We start from the raw sequence: 26,947 nt of genomic DNA, 5'->3' as shown, positions 1-26,947 counted from the left end.
GGGTTATTCTTACATTTTATAAATGCCTTTTATTAAATTTGATTTCTTAAATCAAGTATGAGGTAAATCCTGTCTTAATTTGGAGCCTGAGTGAATTTCTCTGTTGAACTTCAAAGGCTCATGGCCCTTTCTAATTATTAATCAAAGACATAACCATTTGTTGTTTCAGTAGCCATATTATTTCTGGTTTGGGTCTTAAGGTTTTTGATTTGCTTGTTTTTAATTAAAAGAGGGGTCTTGGCTGCGTGCAGTTGCTCACCCCTGTAATCCCAGTACTTTGGGAGGCTCAGGCAGGCAGATCACTTGAGTTCATGAGTTCAACACCAGTATGGGCAACATGTCGAAATCCTGTCTCTACCAAAAACACAAAATTCAGCCAGGCATGGTGGTGTGTCCCTGTAGTCCAAGGTACTCAAGAGGTTAAGGTGGGAGGATTGCTTGAGCCTGGAAATGGAGGTTGCAGTGAGCCAAGGTCATGCCATTTGCACTCTAGCCTGGGCAACAGAGCGAGACCCTGTTTCAAAAAAAAAAAAAAGAGGGTCTTACTTTACACTTCTGTGACTGGTGTTTTAAAAATCTAAACAGGCCAGGCGCGGTGGCTCATGCCTATAATCCCAGCTCTTTGGGAGGACGAGGCGCGCAGATCACAGCGTCAGGAGTTCATTACCCACCTGGCCAACATAGTGAAGCCCCGTCTCTACTAAAAATACAAAAAAATTAGCTGGGCATGGTGGTTCGTGCCTGTAATCTCAGCTACTCGGGAGGCTATGGCAGGGGAATCGCTTGAACCCGGGAGGCGGAGATTGCAGTGAGCCAAGATCGTGCCATTGCACTCCAGCCTGGCGACAGAGTGAGACTCCATCTCAAAAAAAAAAAAAACAAAAATCTAAACACAAGATTTTACTTTTAATCCTATCTTTTCCTCTTGCTTGGCTTCAGTAATCCTTCAAGTTTTCTAGATCTTTTCAAAATTTTGATTCTGTTGATTTATATTTTAATTATCTTTTCCTTTCAGGTTTTCCTGTTCAGGTGTGACATCTGGGTCTTTAACTGAGTTTTGTTAGATTACAAAACATTCAGCAAGGTAGGGCAGGTACTGAGTCCAGTTGTACACCATGGAAAGCCTCTTTCTCTGATTGTTCATTCAAGAGGCTTTATGAAAATGTTTACATTCCACCAGGCACTTGGAGGTTACAGAGGTGAATAAAACATAGCCCATTAGGAGGCAGACAGTGGGAGAGACGAACATGGGAAAAAGTTACTCTGATTATGAGGGGTAATGAGAATTACATATGAAGGAAAGTACTGTTAGTACTGTTAGGATTTAGAGTCAGGAAAGTTTTCAGAGTAGCAAGGAAACATCAGAACTTTTACTCTTTCTGCCAGGCATGGTGCATGTATTATTCTGTTCTCACACTGCCACAAGGAACTGACCAAAACTCTGTGATTTATTAAAAAAAAGGTTTAATTGACTCAGTTCTGCATGGCTGGGGAGGCCTCAGGAAACTTACCATGGCAGAAAGGGAAGCAGGCACGTCTTACATGGCAGGAGGCGAGAGAGTGTGTGAAGGAAGCGAAGGGTACTTCAGCCCCTTTTGAGACCATCAGATCTTGTGAGAATTCATTCACTATCACTCGAATGGGGGAAACCGTCGCCATAATCCAATCACTTCCCTCAGTCAACAAGTGGGGATTATAACTTGAGATGAGATTTGGGTGGGGACACAGAGCCAAACCGTATCAGTGCTTGTAGTCCCAGTTACTTAGGAGGCTGAGGCAGGAGGAACACTTGAGCCTAGGAGTTCAAGATCTGCCTGGGCAACATAGCAATACCTCCATTTAAAAAAAAAAAAAAAAAGGCCGGGCGTGGTGGCTCAAGCCTGTAATCCCAGCACTTTGGGAGGCCGAGACGGGCGGATCACGAGGTCAGGAGATCGAGACCATCCTGGCTAATACAGTGAAACCCTGTCTCTACTTAAAAATACAAAAAAAAACTAGCCGGGCGATGAGGCGGGCGCCTGTAGTCCCAGCTACTCGGGAGGCTGAGGCAGGAGAATGGCGTAAACCCGGGAGGCGGAGCTTGCAGTGAGCTGAGATCTGGCCACTGCACTCCAGCCTGGGTGGCAGAGCGAGACTCCGTCTCAAAAAAAAAAAAAAAAAAAAAAAGGAAAGTTTACTTTTTGGATGCTATTGCTTACTTTAGTCAGCTATCACTTCTTGTTGACTTTCAGTCAAAAAACAACAATTTTTCCTTCTATCTTTGTGAAAGGGGTTGGTGAGCAAGAAAGAAAAGGAAATTATTTTATTGAGCAGCTTCTATAGTCAGGCACATTTTACAAACATTAGTTCATTTTAAACCCCTTCAGCTGTTGTACAAGGTGAATACCATCTAGCATTTACAGATGAAGAAACTGTTAGGTGACTTTCCCTAATATTAAATAACCAGGAACCTAGATTTGATGTTTTGAAGTCAGGGTGGCTTGATTCTAGAGTTCATGCTTCCTCCAAGGATACACTGAAAGACTTTGAGCCTCTTTTTTTCTTCTTTTATTGAGACAGCATGTGTCTCTGTTGCCCAGAGTGCAGTGGCATGATCTCAGCTCACTGCAACCTCTGCCTCCTGGGCTCAAGTGATTCTCCTGCCTCAGCCTCCCAAGTAGCTGTGACCACAGGCACACACCACCATACCTGGCTAATTTTTGGGTTTTCTAGTAAGAGACGAGGTTTCGCCATGTCATGAGACCAGCAATGCCCAGGCTGGTCTCAAATTCCTGAGCTCAAGTGATCTGCCTACCTTGGCCTCCCGAAGTGCTGAGATTACAGGTGTGAGCCACCGTGCCTGGCCTTGAGTCTCTTTATTCATTACTGTCTAACTAGTCTTCTGAGCTCCCAGGCTTAATAATTTGGACAGAAAAGGAAATAAAGCTGTGGTGATTTGTATTTTTGTTTATTTGCTTTTTTAGATTAACAATTATTGACATTTTATATTATTTGTCTTATTCTAGTAGTAGAGTATATTATAGACATTTGATATTTTACTCCAAAATGCTTCAGTATGCATCTCTATTTTGTTACCACATCAAACAGAACCGACATTAATTCCTTAATACCCAGCTCATCTTCCAGTTTACCCAAAATTGCAACTTGTTTTTAGCTCCATGTTGGCTGGGTCAGGAAAAGAAAGCGATTTCACTGAATACTACTGAACTTTTTTTTTTTAAGTTTTGTCATTTAAAACCTTAGTGAGGCTCAGTCCACGATCATTCCCCTTGTTAAAACCAAGGCTTTGTCTGGGCAGGGTGTCTCACGACTGTAATCCCAACACTTTGGGAGGTCAAGGCAGGTGGATCACATGAGGTCTGGAGTTCGAGACCAGCCTGGCCAACATGGGGAAACCCCCGTCTCTACTAAAAATACAAAAATTAGCCGGGCGTAGTGGTGGGTGCCTGTAATCCCAGCTGTTCGGGAGGCTGAGGCAGAAGAATCACTTAAACCTGGGAGGCGGATGTTGTAGTGAGCCAAGATCACGCCATTGCACTCTAGCCTGGGAGACAGAGCGAGACTCTGTCTCAAAAAAAAAAAAAAACAAAAAACACAAACAAAAAACAAACCAAAGCTTTTTACATCTAAAAATTGAGTTTGTGTCTAGATATTTTTAACTTTTTTTGTTTTGTTTTTTAAGAGATAGGGTCTCCCTCTGTCCCCTAGGCTGGAGCGCAGTGGCAAAATAATAGCTCACTGTAACCACAAACTCCTGGGCGTAAGCAGTCCTCCTGAATAGCTGCAACTACAGGTGTGCACCACCTTGTGCAACTAATTTTTTAAATTTAGTTGAGACAGCGTCTTGCTGTGTTGCATAGGTTGGTTTCCAACTTCTGGCCTCAAACGATCCTCCTGCTTTGGCCTCCTAAAGTGCTGGGATTACAGGCATGAGCCACTGCACCTGGCTAACAGTTTCCTCTTTTTTTTTGAGATGGAGTCTTGCTCTGTCACCCAGGCTGGAGTGCAGTGGCCAGATCTCAGCTCACTGCAAGCTCCGCCTCCCGGGTTTACGCCATTCTCCTGCCTCAGCCTCCCGAGTAGCTGGGACTATAGGTGCCCGCCACCTCGCTTGGCTAGTTTTTTGTGTTTTTTAGTAGAGATGGGGTTTCACCGTGTTAGCTAGGATGGTCTCAGTCTCCTGACCTCGTGATTCGCCCGTCTCGGCCTCCCAAAGTGCTGGGATTACAGGCTTGAGCCACCGCGCTCGACCCCAACAGTTTTTTTAAACCCAGAACTATAATGCAATAATGTTAGCATTTGTTTTTGGAATTTGAGCCTAACTAGTTGAAATGCAGTTAAGTTGCTCTTAAAATACATTTTATAAAAGTGTTTGGAATCATCTTCCTTACATTGTTTTCTCTAGGATGAAGACAACACCTGGCCAGGCATGGTGGCTGGTGCCAGTAATGCCAGCACTTTGGGAGAATGAGTCAGGAGAATTGCTTGAGTCCAGGAATTTGAGACCAGCCTGGGCAATATAGCAAAACTCCGTCTCTACAAAAAAGAAAAAATTAGCCGAGTGTGGTGTCATGTGCCTATAGTCCCAGCTCCTCAGGAGGCTCAGGTGGGAGGATTGCTTGAGCTGGGGAGGTTGAGGCTGCAGTGAGCCATGATCATGCCACTGCACTCAGCCTGGATGACAGATCTGAGACCCTGCTTGAGAGGGGGAAGAAAAAGACACCTGCTTGGGATAATTAAAGTTCTGTCTTGACTGGTAGTTACTTGAATTAGGTCCCTCCAGTGCTAATTTTATCATAGTAGAATGTGCAAGCAAGTGAGTTTGTCTTACATGGAAGAGTTCTGTGTTCAAGGGCTTTAGGCCAGTGACATTCCTAAACACGGTGCTAAAGGCGGTAGGGAATGTGAAAAGTATGACATACTTCCTGCTCTCAACAGCTTGTAATTTTAGTATTATCGTAAGCTCAGTTGTAGGTACTATCTTCTTTTCTGGACTTTCAGGTACTTATTACTGTGCAATTTAGTGGTATGAGTTGAGGACTAATGTTTCTATATCACATACTGATAATCTCTACAGTTATGAAAACTAAACTAATCCCCCCCCCCCACTTTTCCTCAACTTTATTTTAATGGAATTGTTTGGATTTCTTGATTGTTTTGTAATAGTGGGACACAGCAGGCCAGGAAAGATTTCGAACAATCACCTCCAGTTATTACAGAGGAGCCCATGGCATCATAGTTGTGTATGATGTGACAGATCAGGTAAGTTCCAAGAGGAGATTGTGTTATAGTGACCAAGTAGGAAGTCATTATTCGATTAATGTAAGATTCATTTACTACTTCGCATATAAGCCATCAGTATTAATTTTATGGCAGAAAACTTTGTCCACTCTCAAATATAAATGTGAATCACTTAAAAGACATTTGTTTTCCTGTAATAAATAGAACATTAGTAATAAGTTTTACATTTGCTTTCAAGGGATTCTGGTTGTATTTATTATCAACTAAATAACTGATCAAATAGCCAAGACTCTAACATATAGGCAAGAGTTTGTAGGGAATTGGGAGTTGCTTGGCTCATATTGTGTTCTTGGTGTTGTTAACAGGAATATGGCTTGGTAATTAGAACTTGTCCATCAGAATTGCTAAAAGTGGGATTTGGGGGTCTCTGCCTGTGGAGGATGTGGTTCAGAAAAAAAGGATTTGAATACGATAAGCTGTAGGAGGATCTTAGTATGAGAATGAGTATCTGAAGATTAGCTGTGAGAGAGGGCAGGGCGATGGAGGGAACAATGTGGGACAGTGTGAAGCATGTGGTCCAGGGGCCGTAACTGTTTTTTTGTTATGATTATTTTTAATCAGAAACTGTCCTTTCTATCAAAGGACAGAATAGAAACATTCAAAATTGGAATTGTTTTTCTTTTGGCAAATGTTAAATCTCACCTCTAATATGAAATCATAGCTAATTAGGAGATAACTTACATGTAAACATTTTGATTCAATGCCATTAGAAGTGCTGGGTGGGTGATATCTGCAAGAGAAAAAAAATGATACTAGTTTAAAAAAAATCTCTAGTCATATTGCCGTGAAATACTTTTAAATGAAAACTTTCCTCCTCTAAATATGACTGTGGATAAGAAAATGAGTATATTTAATAACATTTTGACACGTCTAGTAGTAACAGTAGGTTATCTTATTCATAAGCCAAAATTTTATCAAATTTCAAGCCGGGTGCAGTGGCTCACGCCTGTAATCCCCGCACTTTGGGAGGCCAAGGCGGGTGGATACCCTGAGATCAGGAGTTAGAGACCAGGCTGGCCAACATGGCAAAAACCCATTGCTACTAAAAATACAAAAATTAGGCCGGGCGCGGTGGCTCAAGCCTGTAATCCCAGCACTTTGGGAGGCCAAGACGGGCGGATCATGAGGTCAGGAGATCGAGACCATCCTGGCTGACACGGTGAAACCCCGTCTCTACTAAAAAATACCAAAAAAACCTAGCCGGGCGAGGTGGCGGGCACCTGTAATCCCAGCTACTGGGGAGGCTGAGGCAGGAGAATGGCGTAAACCTGGGAGATGGAGCTTGCAGTGAGCTGAGATCTGGCCACTGCACTCCAGCCTGGGTAACAGAGCGAGACTCCGTCTCAAAAAAAACAAAACAAAACAAAAAACAATAAACAAAAACAAACAACAAAAAAAATTAGCCAGGCGTGGGGGTGCGTGTCTGTAATCCTAGCAGTCACTTGGGAGGCTGAGACAGGAGAATCAGTTGAGCCCAGGAGGCAGAGGTTGCAGTGAGCCGAGATCGTGCCATTGTACTCCAGCCTGGATGACAGAACAAGACTTTGTCTCCAAAAAAAAAAAAAAAAATTATCAAATTTCAAAACCAGGTTTTGTAGTACATTTAAATTGCATATTCCAAAGCAGTCGGGTTTGCCTGAGTTGCAGTTTAATATTAAGCTGTATTTCCCTTTCAAATAAGGTATTTTCATCGTTAAGCCTGTAAATTCTAGTTTGTCATCATTTAGATATTTACAGTCATTTTAATATATCTGTTTACGGCCAGCCACAGTGGCTAACACCTGTAAACTCAGCATTTTTGAGGCCAAGGTGGGCCAATTGTTTGAGCTCAGGAGTTTGAGACCAGCCTGGGCAACATAGTGAAACCCCATCTATACAAAAAATCCAAAAAAAATAGCCAGGTGTGGTGGCATGTGCCTGTAGTCCCAGCTATCCCAGAGGCTGAAGCGGGAGGATGGCTTGAGCTTGGGAGGTCGAGGGTGCATTGAGTTGTGATTGTGCCACTGCGCCCCAGCCTAGGTGACAGAGCAAGACCCTGTCTCAAAAAAAAAAAAAAATCCCTTCACTCCTTAGCAGTGGTTTTTTTTTTTTTTTTTTTGAGGCGGAGTCTCGCTCTGTCGCCGGGACTGGAGTGCAGTGGCCAGATCTCAGCTCACTGCAAGCTCCGCCTCCCGGGTTTACGCCATTCTCCTGCCTCAGCCTCCCGAGTAGCTGGGACTACAGGCGCCCGCCATCTCGCCCGGCTAGTTTTTGTATTTTTAGTAGAGACGGGGTTTCACCGTGTTAGCCAGGATGGTCTCGATCTCCTGAGCTCGTGATCCGCCCGTCTCGGCCTCCCAAAGTGCTGGGATTACAGGCTTGAGCCACCGCGCCCGGCCAGCAGTGGTTATTTTGTAATTAGAGTTGTCTCACTAGCTCTTTGTTATTTGTCTGTTAGGTCAGGAAGATTGTTTCCATTTATTCCAGAACCATATTATCAAACTTTCAAATGTCTTTTTAGGAGTCCTTCAATAATGTTAAACAGTGGCTGCAGGAAATAGATCGTTATGCCAGTGAAAATGTCAACAAATTGTTGGTAGGGAACAAATGTGATCTGACCACAAAGAAAGTAGTAGACTACACAACAGCAAAGGTATGTTTAAAGTTTAATTTTCATACTGAATTTGAAGGTGTTGAATTACGTATGGGTTCTGCAGTAATACTAAGGCCACAGCCACCTTAACTTTTAAAAATATGTGCACTAGAGTACTCTGACAATGACAATTCGTGTAACATCTGTTTGGATCCAGTGAACTTCCTAGTTCCTCACGCTCCATTATGGATGGTAGAAATGCACTAAGAAGTAGTGAAAAAGATTTTTCAGTGTTAATTGTGCCTCATTATTCTCTTAGGAATTTGCTGATTCCCTTGGAATTCCGTTTTTGGAAACCAGTGCTAAGAATGCAACGAATGTAGAACAGTCTTTCATGACGATGGCAGCTGAGATTAAAAAGCGAATGGGTCCCGGAGCAACAGCTGGTGGTGCTGAGAAGTCCAATGTTAAAATTCAGAGCACTCCGGTCAAGCAGTCAGGTGGAGGTTGCTGCTAAAATTTGCCTCCGTCCTTTTCTCACAGCAATGAATTTGCAATCTGAACCCAAGTGAAAAAACAAAATTGCCTGAATTGTACTGTATGTAGCTGCACTACAACAGATTCTTACCGTCTCCACAAAGGTCAGAGATTGTAAATGGTCAATACTGACTTTTTTTTTATTCCCTTGACTCAAGACAGCTAACTTCATTTTCAGAACTGTTTTAAACCTTTGTGTGCTGGTTTATAAAATAATGTGTGTAATCCTTGTTGCTTTCCTGATACCAGACTGTTTCCCGTGGTTGGTTAGAATATATTTTGTTTTGATGTTTATATTGGCATGTTTAGATGTCAGGTTTAGTCTTCTGAAGATGAAGTTCAGCCATTTTGTATCAAACAGCACAAGCAGTGTCTGTCACTTTCCATGCATAAAGTTTAGTGAGATGTTATATGTAAGATCTGATTTGCTAGTTCTTCCTTGTAGAGTTATAAATGGAAAGATTACACTATCTGATTAATAGTTTCTTCATACTCTGCATATAATTTGTGGCTGCAGAATATTGTAATTTGTTGCACACTATGTAACAAAACAACTGAAGATATGTTTAATAAATATTGTACTTATTGGAAGTAATATCAAACTGTATGGTGATAAGTATTGTTTTAATTCTTACGGTTAAAGGGAAATAGAGCCTTGCATTATATTCAACACAGCCATTTGTGTGTGCACAATGCAAACTAAGGTATTCTAGACCTATCTTAGAGCAGCATCCAGTATTTGCTTTCTAGATAACAGGCCCAATAACATGACCTAGAGAGGCTTCTGTGCTGTGTAGGGATTTAACCAACTTCAGTGGTTCAGGGAGCTCAAACTATATGGAAAACAAGTTTAGAATATACGCTATCTAGCCCATTATCTCTGATCCTTCTCTAAAGGCATTTGAAATGGCTTCATTGATCAACATTTCATAAATGCATCTGTGGTAGAGGTAGAAAGCAGCACCTTTCCTAATTGGCAAATGATCAGACTAATGTGTGCTAATGTTTTTCTTCCATGCTTTCAGTCAGATTCAACTATTTTATCCTCCACAGTTGCTTAACTTGGTGTTGGAGGAGGGTTTAAGCATTAAAATAGGAAGCAGGAAATTTGATTCCTCTAATTTTAGAAATTATATCCCTAAAAATTAAAACATGAATACTGGGTGGTAATAATTGAGGGAAATGTATTTATTTTGGTGATATTTTGCATGTGTGAAGATTTTCTGAAATAGGACCTTCAAGATCCTAGGGGTTTTTTTTTTGTTTGTTTTTTAATTGTGAGGAATAAAAAATCTACCCACACTGGCATTTTAAGGTGATTGAGGTCAAAGGTTGTTTCCTTAGGTTGAAATAGCAGCCAAAACATTCTTCACACAGGGACTTGGCATATGGCTGCTGGCAACATATTTTGTTGTGGGCTCCTTAATTTAATGATAAAATTTAAGCTAAACACAAGCCAAAAATTAATAGGTTTTTTAATTTTTATTTTTCACTAAACAGGCAATTGAAATACATGGTACAAAAATAAGTGGTAAGATAATTGTAAAATGAAATGGACAGAATAAATATTCAATTTTCCATCTATGAAAATTTCACAATAAAAATCATAGTTTACTTTGTATTATAGGCGTGCTTGGTGGATCTATTCATCCTCACATAAGGCAACCGACAAATTCCTGAAGTTACCAATAGTTATTTTGGTGAAGATCTTTAATGCTTCAAAAGTTTTGTTTCTGCCTTAATACAGTATAAAGGGGGAAAGAGTTCAGAAACTATTTTCTAAAGTAGCAAAATGACACAAAACAAATGTCAAGATATTGTGATGCCATGCCGTGCACTTCAGTTTTACACAGTCAAAGTTGTTTAAATCGTCAGCTTATTCTTGGTGAGTTAGCGGAAACATTACATGAACTTAAGATGAGCATATTTACAGACTTAAGTTTAGAAAATTCCAGCGTTCTTTTCCCCATGGCAGTAAAGATTGGGATTTACAACAAATTTCAGCATGCCGCAAGATCTGCTTCTATGTATATGCCAATAAATGTGGTTCTGGAAAAAATAGATTCCCCTTTATACCCACATTTTCAAGTACAAATGGTTCAAGGCTGCTATGGGCTTTAATAATCTGTTCACTTAGTAAAGGGAATTATCACTTGTTCTAAATATAAGGTACTGCCGTAAATTAGTTTACATAGTGAAGAGTGTTCTTAAATCTAAGCAGCTGCACACTCTGTGAAATCCTTTCAGAATGACAGTCATTGTGGTCCGAGCAGTAATTTCCTATTCTTTCACCCTGGATGGAATTTCCCTTAGCCTATATCTTGCCTTTCCAGCATATCTTACATCAAACCTTCTTTGTGTTCCATTCCCACCTGAGCTTCACAATAGCCCTGTATTGACATCGTCTTCCATTTGCTGAGCTTACCCATCGATCTCCAAGAACCCAGATCTTGAAACTGCTGATCCAGCTTTGAGTATCATCACTTCCCTGTGGATTCAACTTCCATTAATTTTAAGGGACTACTAAGTTATTCCAGTGTGGCACCACAGTGCCATTAGCAAGCTCAGCTACTTGACTCTAACTTGGCCATGTTTGCTCATAGAAATGCTGCTGGCAGCATCTTACTAGGCTGAAACAATTTCAGCTTGAGTTTTAAGGGAAGTCTTAAACTTAAAGCAGGGCGGGGTATAATTAACAGTTGTGTTGATACTCTTCAGCAGCATTCACAGCCAGGTCCAGGGAGTTAGCACCGCTTAGTCACACCTTATTCAGAGGATGAACAAAAATATCTTAGATCATCTCTAGGTAAGGTAGCACTTTCTTGGGAAACAGGGTATTGTGTAACATTCTGTGAAACTTCTGGTCAGTTGAAGCTGATTATTGGTTGAATGGGAACAGAATGCCACATTCTGCATTCAATTAGTATAATATTGGCCAGTTTGTTTCTTTAGGGTTTTCATCTCCAACTTTTATGCTAATACACTTCCATACCTGTCAAATATTAGTAAATAAATGGGTTTAATTTCCTAAGGGCTATTCAGTAACATACTCAATGGAAGGGCATGTTCCTACTTACAAATATACATCTAAGAGAAGGTAAAATATTTCAATTTAAGAAGAGGCCGTCAGACATCTCTACCTTTTTAACCAATTCTAATTTTTCAAGAATTTTTACATATAGGTTTATAATTGACAATTATTTGCTAGAGTGCTTTTTCTCTTTTAAAGTCTCACTGTGTATGGAACTAAGATTAATATGGCAAACTCAGAAGACATTTAATTTTGATCATGCCCTTAAGCATTATGATAAAGCATACCACAGCAGCATCAGGCACTTGAAATACTGCATTTTATGTGTAGCTACTGTTGAAGAGCTAATCTTTAAAGAATTTAATGGCTATTTTCCAGTGACTATAAAGTCTCAGAGATTCTGAAGCAGAAAGGTCACATTAATAATAGGACTTTAGTTTCCACTGTTACTGTGCTTTCCTCCTTCCAGGTTCATTCACTGCCCAACAGAACTTTAAAAGTGCTTTTCTGTAGAATCTGCAGTTACCAGCAATAACTGATCATCTTGCTTCAAAAAATTATAGAATTGATGCTTTGAATGCTTGATCCATAGTTTTTTTTTTTTCTTCTATCAAAGTACTTACGTGTCAATGCCAAAGCAACAAAGAATTCCTTTTTCCTTCACTATTGACAGCTTCAGTTTCTGTACTTACTGTGTCATCCCATCCATTCCCTTCCCTGAGCCTGGACTGCTCTTCCAAGGGAGACTAGGAGTGAAAGGAGGAGTCCTCCCAAAGGTACCCTTTAAGCTTGATAATTAGCTCCACGCACGACTGCAGATCCCCAAGTCCCTGACACATTTTCTTCTAAGAAACTGGTTAGCCAAGAAAGTAAAGATGTAAGCCCTGAAGATGGCAAAAGGTGTCATAATCTCTCAAAGTAATCTGTAGAGGTGCTTCATTTAACCCTTTTTCTTTTGCAAACAAAGGGTTAAAAATCTCTTCTACCTAAATCTTCAAAGAGGGATTGACAAGCCCAAATTTCCTTTTATGAAAAGACCCAAGGTTTCTGGCCAACCATTCACTTTTTTCAGTCGCTTAGGTCCTCTTGCGTGCCTGAGAGTATGGAGTATTTGGAACCTCCTACCAGCCCTTGGTAAATGACCTTACCAGGTGGAATAGTTTGAGCTTTATCTGCTCTTTTTTAATGGGATAGAGGGGAAGGCAACATGTCTTATTTTATCAAAAATTGCAAAGCTACACTACTCTGTGGAGAAGCACCAAAAGGAAAACCTTATTTTGGAAGGATTCATTGTAAATAAAAATAGTAACTCAGCCCTCCATTCAGGGAGGAGAAAGGCATTTTAAAGCTAGTGTACTGAAGGTTTCCCCCTTGACTTCAGTGTTGAATGGCTCTGGCAAGGACTTCTTGAAGGTTTTTTTTCTCACCAACCAGTGTTTGGCCGACAGGTTGCATCTCTGCCTGAGAAGATGCCTGAAAGAGAAAAGGCAGCATTTGTTACAGGCATAATGTTGTAGAGGAAGAAACAACAGCAGCAGTCCCCTGCATTCATTTTAGAATCAAGATGACTTCTCACACTTGCTCTGCTAAAAAATACAGGGACTCCCTGCTCTTAACGTACCTATAGTGCTCAACTAGAAAATCTACGAGTTAAACACTACAAACATTTTGTTGTAGGAGAGGATGTTTCAGAGAAGGTACAGTCCAATTGCGGAATTATGAAAAGCATTGGCAATAGCAACTCTGTGGTGGACACACCCACCCTTGCTCTCCTAGCTCCTTTTCTGTCATTCTGTTTGACTTTCTCAAGGGAGCAAAAGAAACCTGTACTACCTGTTAAGTCTCCAAGGTGTCTTAACTCTTTCATCCCCCTAGCCTTTTTGGAAGGGAGTGGTATGGGAGATATGTGGAGACCCTTTGTGCAGGGCAGGGGAGTGGTGGTGCAAAGTTATGAGTAACTCTGGGTTTCTCTGGGCACCTGGTGCTGTCAGAGATGCTTGGAGTACAAAATGAGCTGGGGAGAAGATCCTGCAGAACAGGGGCGGCCAGGTCATGGCCCCATACTGGAAAAATGTACCTGTGCAGAAATAAAGTAGGTATATAGCTAAGTTTTGCTGCTCTTGTCTTGGGATGGCAGGGTTGATAGTGAAGAAAGTGCCACAGAAATGGCAGCACACAGGCACCCTCATCCTCAGCAGGCAGCAGGGGTGAACAGTAATGGAAAGCACCACAGTGAGCCTCCCATCACCACAGGAAGACCAGCAACTCTTTTTTTAGTAACATTGGCTGTCTTCTTCCAGTATCTCATTTGTTTCAATAATAGTTCTTGGCTTAACAAGCTTCTAAGTAGTGGCCAGCTGTTACAGCAGGGTTGGTAGGCAAATTTTCTTCTTGAGTTCCTCTACTTACCAGGTTAAACCCCTTCACATGGGCGCTCCATTGCCACCATGCGCTTTTTGTCAGGGATAAGGGTGCAGCCAGCGAGCGTGTCCAGAGAGGCCAAGATAGAGTCATACAGGCGATCTGCGTGGCTCTCCAGCTCACCAGACTGCTTTGCGATCCTCCCAAGGACATCCTCTAAAACTAACAATGAGGTTCAAAGAAATTAAACTAGAAACAAAACCCACGCAAGTGTTGTCCTTAGCATTTTCAAAAGAACATACAGGGTACAGTATTTTGCACAAAGTAGGACCTGGCAGTAGTTTCTGAATGGCCTTTTTAAAGGCCTACAACAAGGATTCCTACAACATAATTCCTACAACAAGGATTCTCCAGGGACTTCTGTTGCACTGGAGAACCTATGTTGTTAACTTCTGATTAAAGCTGAGAAAAGAATTCACTGACTTCACTTTGAAATTGCATAATTTACAGAAGGGCACAGAGACATGGTTCTCTGATGGCTGGTATTACCTGACTTTAGAGGTAAGACAGGTATCTCTATAAGGGCACATCCAGATCCTGTTGGGCATAAGGCTTAAATGAAATAAAGCGACCTGCCAAGGTTCAGATGCTTACCCCTGCTACCAGGTCTGTCAGTTTCTATTGGCTGGGAGGAATGTTACTTCACATGGGTGGTCTGGTAATAGATTTGGGAGTGCTTGAGACCCCTTTTTTGTAGGACCTCAGTGAACAGACTGAAAAAGAAAATGACCTGGCCAGGCGTGGTGGCTCATGCCTGTAATCCCAACACTTTGGGAGGCCAAAGCGGGTGGATCGCCCGAGGTCGGGAGTTTGAGACCAGCCTGACCAACACAGAAAAACCCCGTCTCTCCTAAAAATACAAAATTAGCCAGGCATGGTGGCGCATGCCTGTAATCCCAGCTACTCGGGAGGCTGAGTCAGGAGAATCGCTTGAACCCAGGAGGCAGAGGTTGCAGTGAGCCAAGATTGTGCCATTGCGCTCCAGCCTGGGCAACAAGAGTGAAACTCTGTCTCAAAAACAAAACAAAACAAAACAAAAAAATGACCTGAGAGCAGGCTAAGGAAGATTCACTCCCACAGTGTCAGAATTATTCATGTGAGGAAGGGATGGGCTAGGGTCAGAGTGCATCACACACAGCAGGCTTTTTTCTCTTTTCAAAAATTTATTTTTGTTAAGCACAAAGGCTGTCTTAGTTTCCTGCGCCTTTATCAGCTGTGCTAATACTCTCCCCAGTTTCCTGCCACAGCTGTAACATCTGTCAGTAGAGGAAGAGAAAGGGGAAGCTGCCTATCTGCAGACAATGCTGACTGGATGGGTGGAAGGAGAAGGAACACAGGCTGGCTGTATCGAGATCTTCGCCTAGTGAAGCCACATCAATGCGGTGTCATCAGGGCAAAGTGCTGTCCACAAAAAGAGTTGGCGAAGTGTGGCAGAGGACTGCAGTCAGAGCGCATGGTAAAGCTTGGCTGTAAGGGTGGCTGGGCTGGGTTCTACCCCCCCCCCCCTTTTTTTTTCTTTTGAGACGGAGTCTCACTTTGTCACCCGGGCTGGAGTGCAGTGGTGCAATCTCGGCTCACTACAACCTCCGCCTCCCAGGTTCAAGCGATCCTCCTGCCTCATTTCCTGAGTAGTTGGAATTACCGGCGTCTACCACCACGTCTGGCTAATTTTTGTATTTTTAGTAGAGACAGGGTTTCGTCATGTTGGCCAGCCTGGTCTCGAACTCCTGACCTCAGGTGATCCACCCACCTTGGCCTTCCAAAGTGCTGGGATTACAGGCATGAGCCACTGCAGCTGGCTAACCCCTCCAGTCTCATTAGACCTTTGCCCAGTCTTCTTGTGCGATGTCACAGAAACCTTTATTGGTTCAGGGACCTTTGTTTTTTAACTTTTATTTATTTATTTTGAGATGGAGTCTTACTCTTGTCACCCAGGCTGGAGTACAGTGGCATGATCTCAGCTCACCGCAACCTCCGCCTCCCAGGTTTAAGCAATTCTCCTGCCTCAGCCTCCTGAGTAGCTGGGATTACAGGTGCCCGTCACCACGCCTGGCTAATTTTTGTACTTTTAGTAGAGATGGGGTTTCGCCATGTTGGCCAGGCTGGTCTCAAACTCCTGACTTCAGGTGATCTGCCCACCTTGGCCTCCCAAAATGTTGAGATTACAGGCGTGAGCCACTGCGCAAGGATGCTTTTAAACTTTTATTTAGACTGTTAGAATGTTTGGTTGGGGCCAAATAAAAGAAGTTGGGAAGGACTGGAATAAACATGTTTGTATGCTGGCTCTATGGACTTTGATAGCGTGCTCCTGGTGGAAGAAAAGTTTTGCACCCGCTGGAGAGAGACACTGAAGTCTCAAGGGGGAAAAAGCCACATCCTGATTATTTCAAGCAGATGGATGGGGAAGGGCTATGTGTCAATCTGAAAGAGTCTGGATACATATCTGAAAACCAAAGAAAACCCCAAAGCCAGTAAAACCACCTCTAGATCTCTGAGAGAAGAGCAAAGTGGGACTAAGCACAGGAAAGTATTATTAAATTGATTTTAAAATGAAGGTCAAAAAACCGGAAGCTTTTGAGGCCTACTTTTTTTTTTTTTTTTTTTTTGAAAAGGAGTTTCGCTCGTTGCCCAGGCTGGAGTGCAATAGCGCAATCTCGGCTCACTGTAAACCTCCGCCTCCCCGGTTCCAGCGATTCACCTTCCTCGGCCTCCCAAGTAACTGGGATTACAGACATGTGACACCACGCCCAGCTAATTTTGTATTTTTAGTAGAGATGGGGTTTTTCCATGTTGGTCAGGCTGGTCTTGAACTCCTGATCTCAGGTGGTCCGCCCACCTCGGCCTCCCAAAGTGCTGGGATTACAGGTGTGAGCCACCACGCCCGGTCTAGAGGCCTACTTTTACACGTGGCCTTCGTGAAGAGAGGAGATGCTCAGGCCTCTGCACCTCCAGACACTGGGAAGCTGCGGAAAGCCAGTGCCCAGGGGCTCTGCCAGGCTGCCGCTTCTTCTGTGGCCTGAGGCAAATCTACAACTCTGTCCATCTCACAGGGCTGTGATTAAATGGCGAACACTGATGTGCCAACTGCTTCAGTAAAATGCTGGTGTAAATTTACATGCAGCAAAGGAGCCTTGTACATGGAATTTCTGCCCCAATAAAAAATCTAAGAACCCTAGTGAAAATGCCAGAAGAGTCAAAATAAAGGCCTTAAAAGGGCAGGGGACTGCAAAGAGCTCACATAATTCACGCTAGAGAATCAATTACCTGCTGAAAACCGTTCAGTGATCCCTGTCCACTGATGCCTGTCAACCCCAGAGATTTTTCTTCCCAGGGTACACTTAGCAATGTGTAGAAACATTCTGGGTCATCACAACTGTGGGGTAAACAGGGATTTACTGATATCTAGTGGGGCCAGGGGTGCTGCTCAACATCCTGCAATGCATAAGACAACCCCCCACAAAATCACGCGGCCAATATGGGCAAAAGCACCAAGACTGAGAAATCCTGCTGTATACGCTTCTCCACGGTATGCACCTGCCCACCATGCTGGTCAGGAAAGCACCTCCTTACTGCCTCTCAAGTCCGTGGGACCTGCCCAGCTTTGCTTCTGTGGTTGGATTCCAGTATAAATCCCATCTCACTCAAAAACATAAAATGAGGCATAATATAGGCAGGCTCTGTCAGCATTTGATTTACACTCTTGCAGGAAATTAGGGGCTGCCATCAGTTCAAGGCTTTACCCTACCATTCTCTTAGCTCATCCTCCCTATCACATCCCCATCCCCCATGCCCTTGTCCCGTAAAGACAATAAGAACTGTATATCCTTGGCACCAGCATGCTTAGATATACGCCTGAGGTCTGTGATTTTCACTTTCCTAAATGCGGAACCCATCCTACAAAATGGGCCGGGTGCAGTGGCTCACACCTGTAATCCCAGCACTTTGGGAGGCTGAGGGAGGCGAATCACCTGAGATCGGGAGTTCGAGACCAGCCTGACCAACATGGAGAAACCCCGTCTCTACTAAAAATACAAAATTAGCCAGGCGTGGTGGCGCATGCCTGTAATTCCAGCTACTCAGGAGGGTGAGGCAGGAGAATCACTTGAACCCGGGAGGCGGAGGTTGCCATGAGCCAAGATGGCACCACTGCACTCCAGCCTGTGGAACAAGAGCGAAACTCCATCTCAAAAGCAAAACAAAACAAAACAAAACAAAAAAAAGCCTGGTTTGCACACTACTGCCACCCTGTCCCCTCTCATCAGTTCTTTATTCAGTCTGTTCCCTGAGGAGAGACTGACTGTCCTCAGATACTTTTGAGCAATACAATCCTTTTCTGAAACAAACATTCCCCCAAAGTAGGACACAAAGCAGATCATCAGAGCGGAATTCAACCTGGGCTAGGTAAGGTGGGGAACCGGAGGGACACCCACTGAATACCCCAGCCACACACTAAGGGCTGGTGGATTAAAACTAGGATTCCTACCCAGACTACCACCAGAAAAATACAAAAAGAGAAGCAAAAGACAGCGTCATTCTTGCAGGCTCAATACCTAATTTCTAATTGGTTTGGTTTTATGACCATGACTGCCTCTAAGCAGGTGTGTAGGGGCAGTGATGGGCAGCGACGTGTGGAGCTGGCAGGCGGTGGGGCATGGGGCATCTCAGGCAGTTGGGTGTGGGCAGGGGCTCTTGCGGTACTGGCTCCTTACCAGGGACAGTGCGGTCCCTCGGCCTGCTGCTGACAGGGATTAAGCTCTGGCTAAATCCAAAACCTTAAGCATCTCACCTGGGGTGTTCTCCAACAGGCACTGAAGAAGAATCTCCCCCTTCTGTAAGACACTCTCCGTCAGAGACTGATGTTCATCTATATCTTTCTTAAATTGCTTAAGGCGTACCAGAAAAAGAAAAGGAAGAAGCGTCGTTACTATTGTTTTGTAAAAGTTATCTGAAAAGCACAGCATGCAGGGTAGCCTTATTCCCCTCTAATGTGGAAGATTCACCCCACTAGGTTTGCAGAATTCCCCAAGTAACAGTGCAACAGTTTAACTGCAGCTTCTTTGAACCCAGGTAAATAGAGTCAGTAGTTTTTCCTGTTTAGTTTGACTTCAGAAGTGTCTTCCTTGACAGAGGCTGGCTCACAAACAGCTTGGAGTTAGGGTCTCCTTTCAACACCCTCACCTCATGGGGTTCTCTTTTAATTCAGGGCTATGGGAGTCTCAGAATTTATTCCATTCTAATGGACCACAAGAGATCTGCCATTAAACTGACCACAGAGAGCCACTGCCTCTACCTCTGCTCCTCCCTCCATGTCCTTGCTCTATGCAGACCACAAGGGTAACTACCTCAACATCTGGGAAGCTGTGAGTTTCCCAAGCAACTCATTTGTTTTCCCCTCTTGGCTACCAAGCTGGTGTTCTTTTTTTTTTTTTTTTTTGAGACGGAGTCTCGCTCTATCTCCCGGGCTGGAGTGCAGTGGCCGGATCTCAGCTCACTGCAAGCTCCGCCTCCCAGGTTTACGCCATTCTCCTGCCTCAGCCTCCCAAGTAGCTGGGACTACAGGCGCCCGCCACCTCGCCCGGCTAGTTTTTTGTATTTTTTAGTAGAGACGGGGTTTCACCGTTTTAGCCAGGATGGTCTCGATCTCCTGACCTCGTGATCCGCCTGTCTCGGCCTCCCAAAGTGCTGGGATTACAGGCTTGAGCCACCGCGCCCGGCCAAGCTGGTGTTCTTGATGTTCCTTTAGCAGTTAAGAAGTGTAAAGTCGGCCGGGTGCAGTGGCTCACACCTGTAATCCCAGCACTTTGGGAGGCCAAGGCGGGCGGATCACCTGAGGTCGGGAGTTCTAGACCACCCTGACCAACATGGAGAAACCTCGTCTCTACTAAAAATACAAAAATTAGCCAGGTGTGGTGGTGCATGCCTATAATCCCAGCTACTCGGGAGGCTGAGGCAGGAGAATCGCTTGAACCTGGGAGGCAGAAGTTGCGGTGAGCCGAGATCATGCCATTGCACTCCAGCCTGGGCAATAAGGGAGAGACTCTGTCTCAAAAAATAAAAAAAAGAAAGAAAGAAAAAAGTAAAGTCAAATCCATGACCACCTTTAGTACAGGGTGTAGAACCTGCTGACTGATTTTTATAAATTTTTAAATTTTTAACAGAAATAAAGACAGGGTCTCACTATTTTGCCCAGGCTGGTCTCAAACCCCTGAACTCAAGCAATTCACCTGCCTGAGTCTCCCAAAGTATTGGGATTACAGGTATGAGCCACCGTGCCCAGCCAGAACTTGGCGTTTTACCATTTTGCCCTTGGATTTACTATTTTCCTGTCTTTAGTTTTCCTTTACCCTGATACCTATACTTATTATTTTATTCTTTGCTAGTGTGGTTTATGTGCTGCTGCAACCCCTGTGTTAAGACAAAATACAAGTATATGAGAAAATGAGTCACAGTTAAAATATGTGAACACACACACACACACACACACATGCTCGCTTATACTAGGTCTTAATCCAAGCAGGAGTCAAGGAAGCACATACATACACATGAGCCATGCACAATTCTGTGCGGGGAAGGGGCTGGCAATACAGTCCCCCTTTGTGACAGCTGTATGGGTGACACAAGAGGCCTATGCCTCACTGGCCTGCAGGAGTGACTCCCAGCTCTAATCTCAGCTCTACCTACAAAGCAAGCTGGTTGTTTCTGTCTAGCCTGGAAGCTGAGGGACAGAAGGCTGGCAGGAGGGATAAGATGGAGGGATGGAATTATTCTGTTTGCCCCTGCTCTGACAAGCCAGGAAAGGCCACTAAGCTAGGTCTACCAGGGCAGCTTCCTCTCCCTGTAGTGGTACTGGTCCTGGGCCCTGCACAGCTGTGTGCATGCACGTGGAGTCTGCATACAGGACCCCTGGAGTCAGCCTTCATCTCCTTCCTCAAACTCGCTCCACCCTAGTGGGAATGCTATTTCCTGCAGTGTGGAGAGGAACTCATTGTGGAGTTCCTCAAAGTGAGGAACTCAAAGCAACCTCTCCACACTGCAGGAAATACCATTCCCACTAGGGTGGAGCCGCTGGCCCACCCGGCCCAGGTCAAGCAAGGCTCCTCTCTAAATTTTAGTTGGCCCGAAGCTGGAAAACAAAAGCTGCTCCCTCCCTTTGGCTGGAGTCCGGTCCCAGGAAGGCCCAGAGTCAGCTCAGCCCTGGCCCATGCACATGTAAATCGCGCCCTCTGCTGCTGAAGATATGGTCAGGCTATAAGATTGTAGGAATTCAAAGAATTGTTTTAGAAAACTCCTTCCAGACTAGCCTCAGGCTCAGACCATGGATATCCCTCTGCTTCTTCATGAAGAGATTAGAAAGGTGCAGCCAACTAGATATGCTAGAAGGCAGGAGGTTCAGCCAAGGTTAACGTTAGATTTAGGGATGACAACTATATAGTTTATCCTCCAATTCAGGACACTTCTGAGACTGAAACGGGACCTATTATTATGCCAGAACAACAGGCATAAACTGGGATGAAGTCATCCTAAATCTAGGACCAAGTTAACAAAAATCCACATTAGTATTTTCAAAATAACAAAATCTTAATGAAAAAGAAACAAGAAAACTAAAACCAAACCCAAATACATACACACGCACACAAACTGAAGTCAGAGTTTTTGTTTGTTTTTTGAGACGGTCTCAGTCTGTGGCCCAAGCTGCAGTGCAGTGGTGTGGTCTTGGCTCACTGCAGCCTCTGCCTGCAGGGTTCCAGTGATCCTCCTGCTAGTGCATGCCACCACACTCAGCTAATTTTTTACGTTTTTCTTTTTTTTTTGTAGAGACGAGGTCTCGCTATATTGCCCAGGCTGGTCTGGAACTCCCGGGCTCAAGTGATCCTCCAGCCTCAGCATCCCAAAGTGCTGGGATTAACAGTGCAAGCCAAGGTGCCTGGCCTAGATTTCTATTTAAATACCATCAAAATGCCCTATTGTAGATTCTGGAGTCAGTACAATTTCAGCTCAGATCTTTAAATAGTGGTGCAGTCCAACAGGACTTTATGTGATGACGGAAGTATTCTGTGTCTGCACTGTTCAACGTGGTAGGCACTAGACAAATGTGATGGTTGAGCACACAGAATGTGGCTAGTGCAAATAAAAAAATCAGAGTCTTTAACTTCACTTCAATAGCCATACATAACTAGAGGCGTCACAATAGTGCAAGTCTGTCCTTATAATCCCTGAGACATTTGGAAAATTATATTGCAAATCACCCTAAAGTATTTTTGTTTTTACTTTTAATTAAGAAAAAACTGTTTTTGAGATGGGGGGGGGGTCTTGCTATGTTGCTCAGGCTGTACTCGAACTCCTGGGCTTAAGCAATCTTCCTGCCTCAGCTTCCAGAGTAGCTGGGATAAGAGACTTGTCCCACTGTACCTGCCAGCCCAATACCTGAAGCATTTTTGATTTGAGATAAATATATTGTATCTTCAAGCTCTATTTGGCCTGGGAAATAATTCATGTATTTTACAAAGCGTTCTGCTTTAAGAATGTGAAGCTCTAATTAGATTTCAGGTATAATGGTCAACTGAGCTATAACATACCAGACATTGGTTATTTGAGATTTTACTTTGTAATCGAGTAATTTAGTCACCACTCTTGTGAGGGAATAAGCCAGAGCCAGGACCGTATATTACCCGGTAAAGTTGCAGAGAAGACTTGAGACTTGTAAGATTGGACCTGGCTGTAGTCCTGTGGTCAGTAACATCTGCAACACTATACAGCCAGCGGATCAGCTCTTCCAGTTGACAGCAAAATGTCTGCAGAGACAAATAAAAGGACATAGGGTGTTACTGATTGAACAGCCCTTCATGTTATCAAAAGGCTAAAAATATCAGGAGGACCTGGAGACAGACTGCACCTTTAGTCTCCTCTCTCCTCCTTGCTCACCTGTCCCTACTCCATGACTTTAGACCTCCCTCTGCCAGAGCAATGAAAACCACAGCCTGGTGTGACACCAAAAATGACAGGCTGAGAAAACCCAGCCTTGCAGGTGGGAATGGAGCAGCCCAGAAGAGGCGTGCCTGCCATGGAAACCAGTTCGTGGGTCAGCACCATTACTAACTAGAATCGGCACCTTGTAGACAGATACGTCCATGTTTCTCTGGAAAAATGAATGCAAAATAAATGACTAAAATCATGACTAACCTGAAGCTATACCCAAGAACAACTTCACCTCATGGCATCCCAATCTTTTATCGGTAAAGAAGGGTCCCTGATAACGTGTCCTACCTACCTCACAAAATAATCACGTCACCTCCTGGGAAGGTGAAAGCCCTCCTCGAGTGCTAGGACACGTTCCTGGACAGGCACATTCCCGAACCTTCAATACGGGTCTGGGAATGCACCGAAGCCCTCCACATGAATTATTTAATGCACACAACATCCCAAGAAAGCAGGGCTCCACATTTTACAAACAAGCAAACTCAAAGAGACTGAGCCAACATTCCAAAGACAGCCGTGCCATGTTTCAAATTCAGATGCCTGACACCAATAACCCTGTTCCACGCAGTGTTCCTTATACCTCCAGATATTAAGATAGTTGGTCCACAAAAGACAGTCCAGTGGCCACAAAGTCTAGAAAACAGTACATCCAATGCCCCTAACTTTGCACTTACACCACTTTGGCAAATGAAGCTCTGAGAAGTCCTGCAGTCAAGAAAGCCACTTACCTTTGTTTAGCCCAGTGTCTCCTAAAGGCATCTATGCACAGAACCCTTTTCAGAATACCTCTGAGTTACGAAGCAGCCAAGAGTAGTAAGAGCTCAGCCTCTACAAACAGTCTACCTGGGTCTGATTCCTGGCTCAAGCCCTTGCTAATTATAAGTGGGCACGTTACCTAACCTCTCTCTGCTCTTTTCTCCAAAAGGTAAAATGAGAACAGTGCTTACCTGGTAAAAGTTGTGAGGACTGAATAAGATAAGGTACAGCACAATGCCTGGCACATAAAAAGTGCCTGGTCAACATGAACATGTTTTATGATGATGTTAGTGGATTGGGGGAAGAGACAAGACACCTATCCACAAAGCCTCCTAATGTCGAGTGTCGTTACCTTCACACATTGCACCAGTGATTCTTTTCCCTGTTCTCCTCCTTTCCTGGGAAGCTGCCCTTTAGCATCTGGGTCTGAGAATGGCCACCGGTCCAACCTAGCTGGCAAGGAGGGGCGTGTTTTCAGCAGTCCAGAGGAGACCCCGAGGGCCTGGCTGCTCCCCAGACTGCCTTCCCCTGCGGAGTCCTGGGCACGGACGAAGGAGTGCAGGAAACAGGGGTTCTGGCCCTCAGGATCCCCAGATCCTCGGAGGGCAGCTCCAGGGGGCAGCTGGCTTTGGCTGGAGCTTGAAGGGAGGGAAGCTGGCCCATCACTGTCTGACACTTCCAGGGGGCTCTGCCCTTTAATATCCCCAGTGGGCAGGGTAACCAAGGTAGAAATGGATCCTAGATACGAAACCAGGCTAGAAACCTGTGTCAGCCGAGTGGGCAGGGCAAGATACTCGTCGTCACTTTCCACTTCCTCTTCTGATTTCCACCTAGACTCTGTGCAGGTAGGGCGCCGGGCACTCTGGCTGGTCCTCTTCTCCCTCTCTGGACTGGGCAAGGGCCACCCTCTGTCCTGTGTCCTTAGCTGAGGACAGCCCATATCAAGGTGCTTGCCTACAGCCAGCTGGTCCTTCGCGCCCCTCAGGGCTGGCTCTCTGCGCTCCCAAGGAGCATCCCTACTGCCTGGGGCTCTGGGGGTAGATGCAAGTTGGCTCCAAGATGCCAAGCCCATGCCACCCTGTTTCTGGGGTACTCCAGAGGGCCACTGCTTAAGGCTTGGCTCTCTGGGCCCAGAAAATGGAAGGGCAGTGGCCTCCACTGTTGGGCAGTTGGGGGAGACATTAGTAGGCGATTTGAGGGTGCTTGCCGGAGAGACAGAGAAGCTATCCAGGTCTACCCCCGAGTCCTGCAGGACAGGGTCAGCCGGCACACGGCTATCAAGCTGCTTTGGAAGCTGAGGCCTGGGCCTCAGTGGGTAAGTATAGTCAAGCAGATCTTCATACTCTTTATTTGGGTTCCAGAGAGGGGAGTGGCGGTCGGGTGATGGGGGCAGGGAATCTGGCAGCACACAGGCCCAATATTCAGCCTGGAAGGACAGGCGTCTCCTGCCTAGCCCAGAAGCATCACCCCCAGAGAACACAGGCTGTGGTGACCACTGGGGCCGAGGTCCTAGCCCCACCACAGAGGAGGGTTCCTGGGGTACGACCAGCTCCAGGGAGGAGGAGACCTTGGACAGAGGACTACCACGAGGCTCCACCTTCTCTTGGTGACCCTGGAGACTGCTGCCTGTGGAGGAAGCAGAGATGCTGCAGATGGAAGGCTGAGGAGCTACGGAACCTGGGCTCAGCACGGACTTCCACTGCGACAGGCAAGAGAGACCTGAGCCGTGAGGCTGCTGGCTGAGGTCCAGTGCCTGGGGTAAATCCACTAGGGATGGATCATCTTCGGTATCAGCATCATGTCCTGAGCAAACAGTTGTTCTGGGAAGGCTCAGAGTCTGAGGGAGCTCCTCGGAGGCAGAAAGCTTGGTCTTCTCCACCTGCAATGATCAAAGGGACAAAAAGCACTTGAGTGAAAATCAAACGCAATTTCTTTCTTAGATGACAACCCAGGAGTTTCCTTGCGGGTCTAGACAGTATTTAGGAAAGATCTTAAAATGAAAAGTCTGCTGCCTGAGGCAAGAACCAGGCAGTGTGCACTGCCAGCAGGAGCACTGAGACCCTGCCTGTCTGGGAAGCAAGGTGACTTGACTCCCATCTCCAGTCCCCTCCAAGGTTCTTCCTCCACCAGTATCCAGGGTGTGAGCGAGCAGAACTCGGACAGCTCTGTCATGCTGAAGGTGGAAAACAGTCCCGTACCTCTAGAAGCGTCTCCTGGCAGACGAAACCCTCAATCATTCTGTCGCTAACAGGACACGTCCAAACTCAGGAGGTCACCCCAGGCCCCATCCTGCTCAGTTCACAAGCCAGTGGTAACTGAACACTAGCAGAATGACTGGTTCATCTCAGCTTCTTCACTGAATTTTTATCTGCTTGATGAAGAACTCAACCCCGAGGGAAGCAGGACAGCACAGTGTTGCTCCAAACATGGGTTTTGGAGCTAGACAAACCTGAGGCCAGCCCCTAACTTTGCCACCTTCCAAATGTGTGACTTCGAGCCTCACTTTCCTCCCCTCATAGCACCAGCTCCTCAGAAGGTAAGGATTAAATACACCCATGTGTGCAAAGCACATGATAAGAGCTTAACAAACAACAGGGATTCTAATAATATGCACCAGACTCATTCTCATGAAAGGCCATTTCTGTGTCTGTTTATTATTCGCTTCCTGCCTCACCAAATCTCTGACTCACAGGTGCCAGAGCCTCTCACCGCCCCTTGCTCCCAGGCAGGTGGGGCCCAGCCTCTGTTCTCTCCCAGTCCCTCTCAGAACCTCCTCACAGGATGCAGCTCTACAAGGGGACCGTGCAGCAGCCAAGGCTACAATGACACCGAGAAGATCAAAGCCATTCCCAGGAAAGGCTTTGGCAAGCAGAACAGGAAAGAATGTAAGAGCTGGGCAGAACAGATCATTCAGGTCACCTCCCAATGATACTGAGGGCCTACAAGATCTGGTGATTTGCCTGCAGTCACAGAACCTGGTAGGATTCCCTGCCCCATGTGACTCCCACTAAGAGAAGCTGCCTGGCAGTCAGAGAAGCCCAAAGAATTCTCCTTAACCAGGGACAGTGCTGCCTACTACAGGGCTCCAAGGTTCTGACATGTCCCTTGGGTCTGAAGAGGATTTAGTTCAGAGCCCCCAGGAACCCCAAGTCCTGGACACACCTTTCCCAAGTCTCTTCAGGGCACCCCTAAAAAGCCTTTAGATCACCAAGTCAGAAACAGTACAGGGCTCCCCTTGCCAGAATTCCCTTGGCCTACACCTCTGGGCAGCAGCCTCTTGGCCATACAATCCCTAGTCCTCAAAAAGTCACCAGTCACTCTTGAGGAACAGGAGATACCGTGGACAGTCCCCC

The 26,947-nt window shown here is 45.0% G+C and overlaps 2 protein-coding genes across 5 annotated transcripts in view; one reads left to right on the top strand and one right to left on the bottom strand.

Moving 5' to 3' along the window:
* RAB1A (RAB1A, member RAS oncogene family) overlaps nt 1–10,031 on the top strand; it is a 49,735-nt gene extending 39,704 nt beyond the window's left edge. Inside the window, exons 4-6 of one of the 2 annotated variants that reach the window (XM_033239244.1) lie at nt 5,167–5,262; nt 7,802–7,933; nt 8,193–10,031. In XM_033239244.1, coding sequence (XP_033095135.1) covers nt 5,167–5,262; nt 7,802–7,933; nt 8,193–8,390 — 426 coding nt within the window. In that variant the 3' untranslated portion in view covers nt 8,391–10,031. The remainder of the gene's footprint in view (nt 1–5,166; nt 5,263–7,801; nt 7,934–8,192) is intronic. The other variant, XM_033239245.1, reaches the window with a different exon arrangement.
* The window catches only part of CEP68 (centrosomal protein 68), a 30,368-nt gene continuing 13,114 nt past the window's right edge, over nt 9,694–26,947 (bottom strand). Inside the window, exons 3-7 of one of the 3 annotated variants that reach the window (XM_033239243.1) lie at nt 24,358–25,473; nt 22,532–22,654; nt 18,649–18,745; nt 13,851–14,024; nt 9,694–12,914 (exon numbers count right to left, since the gene is read on the bottom strand). In XM_033239243.1, the coding sequence (XP_033095134.1) occupies nt 13,855–14,024; nt 18,649–18,745; nt 22,532–22,654; nt 24,358–25,473 (1,506 nt within the window). In that variant the 3' untranslated portion in view covers nt 9,694–12,914; nt 13,851–13,854. Of the gene's footprint in view, nt 12,915–13,850; nt 14,025–18,648; nt 18,746–22,531; nt 22,655–23,946; nt 25,474–26,947 lie in introns of all 3 variants that reach the window. The other 2 variants (XM_033239242.1, XM_033239241.1) reach the window with 2 other exon arrangements.

Source organism: Trachypithecus francoisi, unplaced genomic scaffold (genome assembly GCF_009764315.1).
Source record: "Trachypithecus francoisi isolate TF-2019V2 unplaced genomic scaffold, Tfra_2.0 Lachesis_group17, whole genome shotgun sequence".
NCBI lineage: Eukaryota > Metazoa > Chordata > Mammalia > Primates > Cercopithecidae > Trachypithecus > Trachypithecus francoisi.
This window is presented reverse-complemented; position numbering and strand designations above follow the sequence as displayed.